General features: G+C 40.3%; 1 protein-coding gene across 1 annotated transcript in view; it reads right to left on the reverse strand.

The window, feature by feature from the left end:
• LOC128870127 (uncharacterized) overlaps positions 1–9,841 on the reverse strand; it is a 52,908-nt gene extending 43,067 nt beyond the window's left edge. The window contains exon 1 of the mRNA XM_054112732.1: positions 9,650–9,841. Within this exon, the coding sequence (XP_053968707.1) occupies positions 9,650–9,841 (192 nt within the window). The remainder of the gene's footprint in view (positions 1–9,649) is intronic.
• Between the last annotated feature and the right edge of the window lie 3,058 nt (positions 9,842–12,899).

A 12,899-nucleotide genomic window follows, 5' to 3' on the forward strand; every position in this document is an offset into this window, starting at 1 on the left:
GGCTTAACTAGAAGATATTTGGAGAATGCGTCAGAAATTGCTAATACGTAACAATTTCCCATCTTTCTACGAACAAACGGACCGAGGGAATCAATGTGAATCACGCGGTAAGGTATAGGTTCTACCGGATCGAAGTGCATTGCACCTTCTACTTTACAAGATTTTGCTTTCCGATAACAGCATTCTACACACGCCGCGATATTATTTTTAATATGTTTACGCATTTGCGGGAACCAAAACATTTTGCGAATACGAATTATTTTCTTCTTCTTAGTTTACGCGATTTTGGCTGAGCTTAACAAAGCGCGCCAGTTGTTTCTTTCTCGTTGCGCTATGTCGTCGTAAAGCTCACACAGCTCCTCGTTCCACCGCCTGCGATATTCGCCGTTGCCAGCATACAAAGGCCCAAAAATTTTGCACAGAATCTTTCTCTCAAACACTCCAAGCGTCGCTTCATCGGATGTTGTCATCGTCCACTCTTCTGCGCCATACGTTAGGACGGGCATTATGAGAACCTTGTAGAGTGTTAGTTTTATTCGTCGAGAGTGGACTTTACTACTCAATTGCCTACTAGTCCAAGTCCTTGGATATACAGGCTGACATTGTTATCGCTGTTAATGCTGGAAACTAAATAAACGAAGTATTTTACAACCTTCAAATCATCACTGTCAACAGTGACGTGGGCGCCGATATGCGAGTGCGCCGACTGTTTGTTTGATGACAGAAGGTACATCGTTTCGTCCTCGTTCCATACCAGACCCATTCACTTTGCCTCTTTATCCAGTTTGGAGAAGGCAGAACTAACAGCGCGGTTGTTAAGGCCGATGATGTCAATATCATCGGCATACGCTAATAATTGTACGCTCATATAAGAAATTGTGACTGAACGATTAAGTTCTGCCGCTCACACGATCTTTTCCAACATTAAGTTAAAGAAGTCACATGACAGCGAGTCACCCTGTCTGAAATCTCATTTGGTATCAAACGGCTCGGACAGGTCCTTCCCAATTGTGAAAGCGCTGCTGGTATTGAGCAACATCATCGTGCATAGCCGTATTAGTTTTGCGGTGATACGAAATTCAGACATCGCGGCATACAGGAAACTCCTTTTCGTACTGTCCAATGTAGCTTTGAAGTCGACGAAAAGATGCTGTGTGTCGATTCTCCTTCATGAGAAGAGAGAAAGATCTGCGCAAAATTTTTGGACCTTGTAGGTATGTTGGCAGCGGCGAATAGCGCAGGCGATAGAACGATGAGCTGTATGAGCTTTACGACGACATAGCGCAGCGAATAAAGATCCAGCGGCTACGTTGGCTTAGTCATGTCGTCCGAATGGATACAAACCATCCGGCTGTCAAAGTATTCGATGTGGTACCAGCTGGTGGTAGCAGAGAGTAAAAAGGGCTCCTCTGCGCTGGAAAGATCAGGTGGATAAGGACTTGGCTTCACTTGGTGTGTCCAACTGGTGAGTAAGTGGTTATCTCGCTAATTAAGAGAGAAGTGATGTGTCAAGGAATCAGTCAGTGTTTGGGCTGAAGCTCGGCGAAGTACCGATTAAAATAGTTCATAAGACATGCGCAAAAACTAAAATAAATGTGAAACCGTTTGCTCAATCGTCAGAAAAGCATTACTGTTGTGCATAGTGATGTTTGTGGTCCAATAAACATCACATCAAATGGTGTTTCACGATATTTTGCCACTTTTATTGACGATAAGTCGCGATATACCTCACAGAAATAAGTATATGTGCAAGGTTATTTTCAAAAAAAAAAAACTATAAAGAAGCAGGAGAGAGGTGCAACCAATAATTCTAATACATATATAGGAAAAATAGGAACAAAAAATGATACAACAAAAGTTCAACTTAATTAAAATTAAAATAACTTCATATAAAATAAGTACCTATATGTGCATTGGCCTTTCTTTACACTTTTTTTCAAAGTTTCTAAAACTTTCGATTTGCTAATAATTAATATTTTTTTCATTTTGAGGAAAAACATAGGCTTAGAGTCTGTCAAGTTTTGAAGAGTGAATTCACCTATCTTATCCCACTCTTCCACTAAAGCACCTTTCAGGTCTGTGATTGTCTCAAACTACCGACAATTTTTATAAATAAGGGGCTTAGTGCTGGCCAATCCTGAACAGAAATTTTTCTTCACGATAGGAAGGCCTTAGTTAAACGAGCCGTATGGATTGGGGCGTTGTCTTGCTGGAAAGTTCAATCGTCTCCGTATATAAAGGGTTTTTCAATTGGCGCGGGTCGATTTTGGCGCCCTGTGGCAGCCATTTTGTTTTGGTGACATCTGTCAAATCTTTTGTTTACTATTCAATTGTTTATACCAAATCATCATGGCAAGTTACACGATTGAACAGCACGTTCAAATGATAAAACTTTATTATTAAAATGAGTGTTCATTAACGCAAGCGTTTTTGAATTGGCGCGGGTCGATTTTGGCGCCCTGTGGCAGCCATTTTGTTTTGGTGACATCCGTCAAATCTTTTGTTTATTATTCAGTTGTCTATGCCAAATCATCATGGCAAGTTACACGATTGAACAGCACGTTCAAATGATAAAACTTTATTATCAAAATGAGTGTTCATTAACGCAAACGTTGCGCGCATTGCGCCCATTTTTCGGTAGACGTGGTGACCCTTCCAATTTCTTATGGCCCATATTGAACCATATGGACCTAGACGACATGTGCTTCCAGCAGGACGGCGCTACGTGCCACACAGCAAACACCACGACATTCCATTTCAACATCTACCCGCCCTTATTGAAAAAACCCTTTATTTCCGCAAACTCAATGAGAACATTTTTAAGAAAGTTGCTGATGGTATTCCTATGCCGATTTACTCTAGCAGCAATTTCCTAAATACTTTTGCCATTTCTTAGTCCTTTAATCAGACCACGCTCTTCAACGGATAAGTGTCATCCACGAGGCATTCTACAGATTAACTCATCATTAATTCAATTATTCTTTATTCAAAAGAAGTAATCTATTTCACTTACATTTTCCTTATGATACCAATGCAAATAACACAAAATTGTTTGATAACTTGCTTTCTGGGCTTGCCAAATCAATCTTGATCTCTGATTGCACATATACTTATTTCATATGAAAACCAAATCTCGCAACACAAATTTGTAGTAACGGTACTAAGAATAATGACTAAAGAAGAATTTTGCAACCGAATAGGTTAGTTGGACTGTAAATGCAGACTTTGACATACCAAACAAAAATGTACCGTTACTATCAACAAAGATATCGGTATAAAAAACTTTGCACATGTATAATTATTTGTGTGAGGTATGTGTGTATATTTTTTAAAAAGAAAATGCCGTTTTTGACGCATTTAAAGAATACAAAGACAATGGCGGAGAAGCAAAGCGGGTGTAAAATTAAAAGCTTAAGAAGTGATAACGGCCGCGAATGCATTTCAAATGAGTTTGATTCGTATATAAGGCGAAACGGTATAATGAGGCAGCTGATTATAACCTACACTCCGCAGCAGAATGAGTTAGCAGAACATGCAAATAAATGGTGATTTTTTAAGAGCTATAGGAAAGTTTTTCAAAAAAACAAACGTAACATTCAGAAAAATGCATGCAATTTTTATTTAAATCGGTAGTACAGACCATATAACTTAATGCTTGAAGATTATTTCATGCAAATGTTGACCGCGACTGCGCTTCAAATGGTCCATCCGCTTAGTCCAAATTTGGCATACTCTTTCCAATGTTTCGGCCGGTATCTCACATATAAATGCTTTAATGTTGTCTTCCGATGCGTTAATTGAAGCAGGCTTGTCTGAATAGACCTGAGCTTTAACATAGTCGCACCGTCTTGCTGAAACCACATGTCATGCAAGTCAAGCTCTTACATTTTGGGCAAAAAAAAGTTGGATATCATTTCACGGTAGCGCTCACCAAGTACGGTCCAATGATACCTCCAGCCCATAAACCGCACCAAACTGTGACCTTTTCTAGATACATTGGTAGCTCTTTCAATTCCTCTAGCTGATCTTCACTCCAAAATCGACAATTCTGCTTATTTACGTACCCATTGATCCAAAAATGATCTTCGTCGCTGAACACAATTTTTCGATAAAAAAGTGGATCTTCGGCCAGCTTCCCAAGAGCCCATTCACCAAAAATTCTGCGTTGCGGTAGGTCGTTCGGCTTCAATTCTTGCACCAGCTGTATTTTGAAAGGCTTCACACCTAAATGCTTTCGCAAAATTTTCCACGTTGTTGAGTAACAGAGGCCCAATTGCTGCGAACGGCGACGAATCGATAATTGATGGTCATCATTGCCGATACAGCTGCGATATTTTCTTCGGTTCGCGCACTCTACGTAAGCGTGTTGGTGGTTTGATGTCCAATAATGTAAATTTGGTTCTAAATTTAGTCACAATAGCTCGAATACCCGCTTTAGTGGGTCAATTAAACTGACGATAAAATGGAAGAAGCGCGCGATAAACTTTCTTAACAGAACACGCATTTTTATAATAAAATTCAATGATTTGCAAGCGTTGTTCGTTTGTTAGACGATTCATGGTTAAATTATAGACCAAACTGAAGATGTTTGACAGTGAAACGAAACACGAAACGTGCGTCAGCTGTTTAAACTAACTAAAAAGATAATAGCTAAAAAATCCCCCGTTAGAACATTGGTAGAAATGACTAGGACCATGTTGAATTATGCTAAACTTAGCGAGAATTTTTGGGTAGAGGCAGTAAAAACAGCTGCATACGAGTATATATGTAATCGCACAGTGACGAAAATCCTAATGAACAAATCACCATATGAGCCGTTTTTTGTCATTGAAAATTTTCGTAATTAATGAAGTTTCGAATATAATTGCGTTGAAAATGGTGTAGGTTCACTTTCCTCCACGACATACTACTATTTAGTTCAAAAGTACATGCTAACAGGTCATAATCTATTGGCTGTACATGCGTACAAGATAAAGATTGCTAGAACGACAAATGCAGGAGGTGCAGAGAGAATATAGAGGAAAATTTAGAGCATCTTTTGTGTTTTTGTCCGGAATTATCCAAAAAAGCCCTCGAAATTCCTGGGAGCCCCACAGTTTGAGGGTCTGGATGATATCTCAAAAATAGATACTCCTGCGCTGTTTAGGTATGTTAAAAGCGTTGACATCCTACGTGATGTCTACTTTAAATCTTAATAACGAGTATCGCTAGGGACCCAAAGGGCTATGCGTAGCTTAATGCATTTCATATAATATTATATAATTATTAAAACGAAACATGGCAATTTAGAATCGAACAGTGACTCAAATGAGTATTTACAAAAAAAAAATTGTCTTGATATATGTCATTCTACATTTTAATTAATTTTAAATACCTAATGAATATAAACAAAAGAAGAATCTTAAAATCAGAGCAATTCTGATAAAAATATTTTTAATTGAAATAAATATTTTAAAAGAAAGAGAATTATGATATACAACCCCTGTTGAGTTCAGATGATAATGCTTCTTCAGATCACCACGCGTCAGATTCTACGAAAGAGAACAATAATAATATATAAATACGCCAAAGAACTGAAAAATGAAGCGCAACAGCGGACAAAAATATTACACACATACAGGTCAAATAGTTCCATCCAAAATATTTTTAGATGTAGAGTGCGGTTGTTCAAAAACTTGGAAGCTGGCAGCTTTTAATAAGGAAAATGTATTTATATTAAAAGCTGTTCAATGGTGTAATATAAAAAGAAGACGTCAAAGAAATTATGAAGGATCACGAAGGAAATGTGAATATAAATATAATATAATGTATCTGTTCCGTTGAACTTTCGAAATATAGTATAAGACGTTTATATCATCATTTCAGACGCATCACAATCGAAAAATTTATAGATATGATTGATTTATTACCTTACGAGGTTTGTTAAAAAAATAAGGTGAATTTTCAATTTTTCTCCTGGACTCTTCCATTGGGACGATTGGGATTTGGTTTCGATGTCATGATCATATACCCATAATTCGTCACCAGTTATGCATAACATGTTAGCTCATGCTCACGATATGCCGACGTCCTCAGAAGCTTCTCCAGTTGTGATTCGACGGTTCTCCATAACAATTTCCCTCACTTTTTCAACATAGTCATTGGTTGTTGATATGCTGAGGCGTCCAGAGCGAGCGTCGTCATTCACATCCTTTCAGCCTTTTGTGGAAAGCTTGTACCACTTGTAAACATTTGTTTGACACGGAGTACTCTCATGGTATCCCACTACCAATATTTCGAGTGTTTTTGAGCACAAACTAGACATGAAAAATTGGTAAAACCGTTAACACATCTTCGAGATGAGTTGGTTGGTTAAAATGGTGAATCATCCAGAATCCAAATAGCGCTTCCGCACCATTTTGTTACCACATCCTCGTTACCACCTTGTTAACCAGTTTATTCATGCCGTAAGAATATATCCAGTCTGTACGGTTTAAGAACCTTATTAGGTTGTTGACATCTAAGGCAAACGTTGTAGGTCTGCATTAACATCCTGCTAATTTTGCATATAGTCTGGTCTCTCCATCTACAATCCGCGATTCGAAGGTATTTTAGGGAAATTGTATTCTTGACTGGACTTAATGGAGTGAATACCGATTCTGCAAGAGCGTTATTCATGGCAGTTCATCTGCCTTTTCACTACCTTCAATGTTCCGATGTCCCGGGGCCTAGATTAAGGAAACTTAATGGTGGATAGACCACCTCACTCAAGGTGGATAGACTGCTCTTACTTTGTTCCACCAACATAGAGGTTGTTGTAGCTGAATCCAGTGCCTGCATTGCAGCTTTGCTATCCGAAGGAATAACGATATTGCCGCTAAAAGTGAAATCTGCGATCAGTAGCCTACAAGCTTCCCCAATTGCAAGTACTTCCGCCTGGAAGATACTGCAGGCAGTAGGGAGACGCACAGATTTTTCAATTTTAAGTCTATGAGAATATATACCTGCTCCAACATTACAATCCATTTAGAGCCATCTGTATAGACTGTAGATGGAAAGAGAGTGGCAAAATTCCTGTTGAATGTTAGCGTCCAGACGATGTAGCCTGTTCTCTCCGAGGTTAACTGAGTTTGTCGCAAAAATAGACTTGAATGACCATAAGTTTTTCTTTTCCTACGACTTGCTTCATTTAACCTAAATGCACTCATGGTTGCCGTCTTCTTAATATGTAGGTCTATTGGAATAACGTGTGTCAGTAGGTTGAGAGCTTCCCTAGTACATGATCTGATTGCACCGAACGTTATTGCACAGGTTGATTTTTGTATTCTGCTTAGTAGATTGGTGTTGTAATCTCTCCCTAGAGCTTTCCACCAGAGTACCACACCATACGATAAAATGGGTTGTATAACCGCCTTGTAAAACCATAATGTATGCTTAGGTTGAAGACCCCATCTTCTTCCTAGCATACACTTACAAACATATAAATCGATTTGTGTTTTCCTTACCCGTTCTCTAATATTTAATTTCCAGCCACAGCCAGTCACCTAATGCCATTTGAATGATCCCACTGATCACATTGGAATACAGTCCTGACGCTATTAGCACCACATCATCAGCGTACGCCACCGCTTTTACCCCACCTCTATCAAGTTTTATTAAAATGTTGCTAATCACACATAATCCAAAAAGTGGAGATAGTATTCACCCCTGTGGAGTACCCCTATGGACCCTCTTAGTTATTTTGATATTACCCATGTTACCTTTGATGATCTTGGTTTCTAGCATAGAGATAATGCAATTGCTGAAACAATTTTCCACCCCTAAGTCTATTAACCAATTTTTAATAGCGTCAGTGGTAACGTTATTAAATTCGCCTTCTATGTCTTGAAATGCTGCCATGGTATACTGTTTGTTTACTAGGGACCCCTCTATTGTTCGGTTTACCTTGTGAAGCGCTTTCCCTGTAGATTTGCTTTTGAGGTAAGCATGTTGTGCAAATGAGCTATCCTAATGCGCATATCTAACCGCCGTTCAAACGTTTTTAAAAGGAAGGACGAAAGACTGATTGGCCTAAAGACCTTCGCTGATTCATGTCCTCTTCTACCCACTTTTGGTATGAATACGATTCCAACAAGTTACCAGCTATCAGGTCAGTCCATGAGTTCGTGCGAATTTTACCCATAATTTCACTTTTGTACGATTTTTGCATACAAAAAATTATTCGCGGAATATAACGGAACTATTTATATTCTCTTTTATATATTGTGCATTCAACAAGTGATTTTAATCGCGGATAGAAGCTCGTGTTGGTAAAAAATAAAATCGAATCTTGGAACGCGTATAAGAGGCATATTTTGTATTTTTTTAATATTGAAGCGGTAAAAATGCAACAACTGCTGCTGCAGAAATAAACACTGTTCACGGAGAGGATACCGTGAGTGTAAGGACTACACAAAAGTGGTTTTCAAAATTCCGAAGTGGTACTTGCGATGTGGAGGATGCTCCACGCGCTGATCGTTCTGAAGTCTTTAACTCCGACGCCTTGCTCGAACTCGTGGAAACTGAGCCAAATTTGACAGTCGGTACGATAGTTCAGAGGTTAAATTCATCGCATGGAACAGTTCACAGCCACCAGATGGGAAAGGTTTCAAAGCTTGGAAATTTCTTCTGCCGTAGAAGTCCATGTTCCAAGGCTTCCTGACCCAAGACAATTAGACACGACGGTTTTTAGGCCCTAGTAAATGTCTTCTCTAATGTTGTGACCCTACTCTCAATGTTTTTTGTGAGAGTGATTTGATGGATCGGAATCCTTCCTATTCCATACTACATTTTTTGAACCGTTTCCAATTTCTCCTTACTGGGGTACGATATGGGACGGGTGGATAAACCCCAAGATCCAGGTGATAGAGAATTCAACTATGGTCCGAAAAAGACTTTTTGCTTGAGACCCTCTAACTTTTTACCCTCACTGAAGTATTTTCAGACGGTAATGTTAAATCTATTACTTCCGCCTGTCCTCTAAAGCGTTCCGTGCCTGGAAAGCTGAAAGTCGGGGTACTACCCCTGTTACATACTGTTAGGTTAGTATTAATGATAAATTCTTATAAGGACTCACTTCGATCACTTGTTTCGGTACTCACCCATAAGGTATGCCTCGCATTGGCGTCACATCCTTGTAGCAGGATGTTATTTTTGTTGTCAAACACAAGCCTACGAGCCTCGTCATGCGGTGCTGGTTGGTCGGATTTGCAGAATGGAATATCTTCAGATGCGGTTTCCTCACGCCAAACCGAAGTTTGTTGTCCATTTTTTCCAGTGGCTCAATATCTCCTCCGAGATTTGGGGAAGGAAGGACACACTGTGCTTTTGCGTATCCTACGCTTTGATGTTGCTCTAGTCATCCATCGGAACAGTGCGGTTGTGTGTTTGCAAGTATGGGATTAGCTACTTAGCTTCGAACTACAACCATCGCTGGCTGGGATTAGTTTGAGCCTCAAATCTTCCCAGTCGCTCTGGATTTTTTCTAACAGCGTTTTGCAGGAAATCAAAAGAACCACCTAGAATAAATCAAATCCTAGCAATTGACCCTCCGGGTTTGCCATGACATGATCAGCGACAATACGAGACAGCCGTACCTCGATTAGGGACCATTATTCCACAGCCGGCTTACCGCGGTTCCACCAACGACGTTTGCAGGTGATCCCGTCCCACCATATAAATCGCGAGTTTGGGTGGCTTGGACGTGAAAACAGTGTGACATCTTGCGCTTTTTCACAGTTTTAGCGCCCTCGTCCTGCGAACGATTGCGTTTTACGGCTTCTGCCTTCTGGGTGGCCTGAAACGGCAAGCACTCATTTACCATCTTTTGGAACCTTGCCTTATCGGCCGCGTCATTGGATGAGTTTTACCTTCGGTCTCGTGTTTGATTATTCTGCCCAGAATAGCGAGAGACCTCTGGTATAACTTATACCTAGGTGGGCCTTTTTTAATGTATTGACGCTTTTGTCCCTTGGCATCAGCAGATAGGGAAGGTTGACTTAGCGTTCGCGTGCTGTGGGCCACAGCTTTGCCATTAACTGTCTCTTGACTCGTGACCAAGAGCGCATCCTCAAAGGGAGTTCCGAACTTCCTCGGCTTCTTCGTGTCTGTCCGTTTGTCCATCCGTTTTATCATTGGGTCCGTCCGCTTGTCCGCCTGTTTGTTCGTCCCACTGTTTGTCTTAATGCTAGTTCGTTTGTCCGCCTGCTTGTCAGTACGGTTGCTTACTTTATCAGAATTTGTTTGCTTCTGCCTGTCCAGTTTCCTGGTTCTTACGGTCACCTACCCCTCCGGAGGTAGGTCGGCAATGTCGGCATGTGCGGTAGCCAATGAGGGTAAAAGGGAATTAAACGGTCCGCCGTGGCAGCGCCCCATACCAAGGCCACTATTACAACCTGAGGCGCCCTGATATCAGGAGGGCTCCGTTAAGAGACAGAATAATTTTATCCCCCGGCTACCAAACCCACTCAATAAGCACGGGTCGCGTTCCACCTTGGGTTGAGGGAATTTTTTTAACGAAGGTTACGTCTTCGACCTCTGTGGTTCGCGGGAGATAGTTATTCTCCTATCCGGCATTTGTGGAAGGTATTCATCTATCCACCACCTGGGGACGTCCCCTTTAGAAATAACAGGTTTCCACAAGGGTCGAGATGAGTGAATCAATATAAAAATAATAATAATCGAAAGTCAAAACCTTAAATATCGCCATATTACACATACACCACTTTCAAATAAAATGGTTCATATGAGTGGTGGGTAGGCATGAAGTCCACAGTGTCGCATTTTAAAATGTTCGGTTTGATGGCAGTGGCCTTCTATAAAAGACAGTCAAAGAAATTTCGCGCTAAAAGTAAATACTAATATTACATATATTACATATATTACATATTACAATACAGATATTACATTATGATCAAGTATTCAGAGACTAGTAAGGGTTATTTTCTATATGATAAAGAAATCATTGCTGATGGTAATATTCTTCGAAAAGGCTAAGACTCATCGATGTAGATGAGCGTGTACCGGGGAGCGTGGTAGTACCCACCAGCACACTTTCTAATGACGATAGTTGTGAAGAACTAGATACCCAAGCCATGGACAGCGAAAGTGTAGAACCAGAACAAAGTCTCGGTAGCAGCAATAATGTGCGATATTTAGTGGTAACTGGTCGAGGTCGGTCAAGATTATTGCGTACTGGAATGAGAGAATTAATGTGTGAAGATACGGTCGAAACACCGAACAGTGTTCAGCAATGCTGGCGGTGCTCCTAGACGTGATGATCGGGAAAATCAAGATGGAGGCGGCAGCAGGTGAGGAGTACCCTGTATTGAACGCAGTCGTCAAAATCGACATCGATAAGGCAGAGGCAGATCGCGCACAACGTGATCGTGACCGTAGCATTGGTGGTGGCGGTAAGGATTCTGAAAATTGGAGAACAGAACGGGAAGATAAAATATAAGCACACTAACGCGCGAGCAACAGAAGGAAGACAAAAAGAAAATAGTAGAGGTAAAAAGAGATATGTGGCAACACTTCTCATCACTGTTTTATCGTTATCCTCATCTCTTTTAGGTTCTTGGTTCGTCATTATATTCCTTTTGTTATAAGCACTACAAATGTTCAAGATATTGCAGTATGCTTGAATAAAACAACCAAACAGTAATAGTATCCTTAATGAATTTCAAGCTTGTATGGTAAAATATTTTTAGATCTTTCCGGAAAAAGAGTCGTAATAACTTTGCACACCTTACCGGGCAAATAATTTGGGGCGTTTGTACGCTTTTTGCTTTGGATAATGCCACCCGGTAAGCAGTGCATCGGGAGTTAATATCAGCTTCTTCGCAAAGTTTCTTGCATACTAGTTTTAATCGCTGCCTTGCTGATCTGAAATTATGAATATTTTCAGCAAAATCGGATCTCTCTCTCTATTGCTCTGCTTATTACGTCTGCTTATTACGCGCGTAGACATTTGGATCTCAGTGACACGGCATTTGCGTTCCACTAGTAGCACGAAGATGTTTGTTTACGTATTACTCGCCTGGCCATGGAAGCACTACAAGCTTTTTATAGTGTTTCAACTACACATAGTTTTAAACTGATCACTGTGGGTGTAGCACTCACTCACTCTCCATTTAATATATCAAGCAGGGGAATCATTTGCCAGGGTAACAACTATGACTGACCGCATTCCCATCTTCCAGTAGGTATAAGTTGACCGGCTTTTTACAATCGTAATATGACGCGGAGGGAATGCTTCCAGAAGTATTTCTCTCCTTTTATTTGTACGCCGATTGCCCCATTCTTTTACCTAGGCTTTGAAGTTACCCGCTATGATTAAAGACGATTCTAGTAAAATGTTTGGAAGTAGCTGCTATTATGCTGCTACTATTCTCAGACTGGGTGTTGCGGAACAACCGACGAAGTTGATTCTATATATTTTGGATCGCACAAATCCTTCATCCATTTTATGTTCCTCTTGGAGAGGAACACAAGGCCAGGTAGCCTCGTATTTATTGGTGTCGGGGCCCCATATCAATGCATTCGGGTTTGATGTTGCCAAAATGCACGTAAAACTTTTTAGCTGCCAGTTCGCTGACACACGTTACTAACAAGACTACGAAAAACTTTCTAAAAGTTTTTGCACGTTATTATTCAGACCGCTTGAAATATAAGGACAGGCTTTTTTATGATAACGAGACACCTGATCGATATATAATTTCTCATGCACACAACGCGATTGCGCGTTATACAAAAAAGGAATGCACCTTTTTATGGAATATAAATACAAGAAGGTTGTTAGTGCCAATTTTATAGTAGGTTGGGGAATAAGTTCGTAGTATTTTTACCGAAGAGAAGTGCGGCTTTGACGACTTGTGCAACAT

This window comes from Anastrepha ludens, chromosome X, assembly GCF_028408465.1.
Source record: "Anastrepha ludens isolate Willacy chromosome X, idAnaLude1.1, whole genome shotgun sequence".
Lineage (NCBI taxonomy): Eukaryota > Metazoa > Arthropoda > Insecta > Diptera > Tephritidae > Anastrepha > Anastrepha ludens.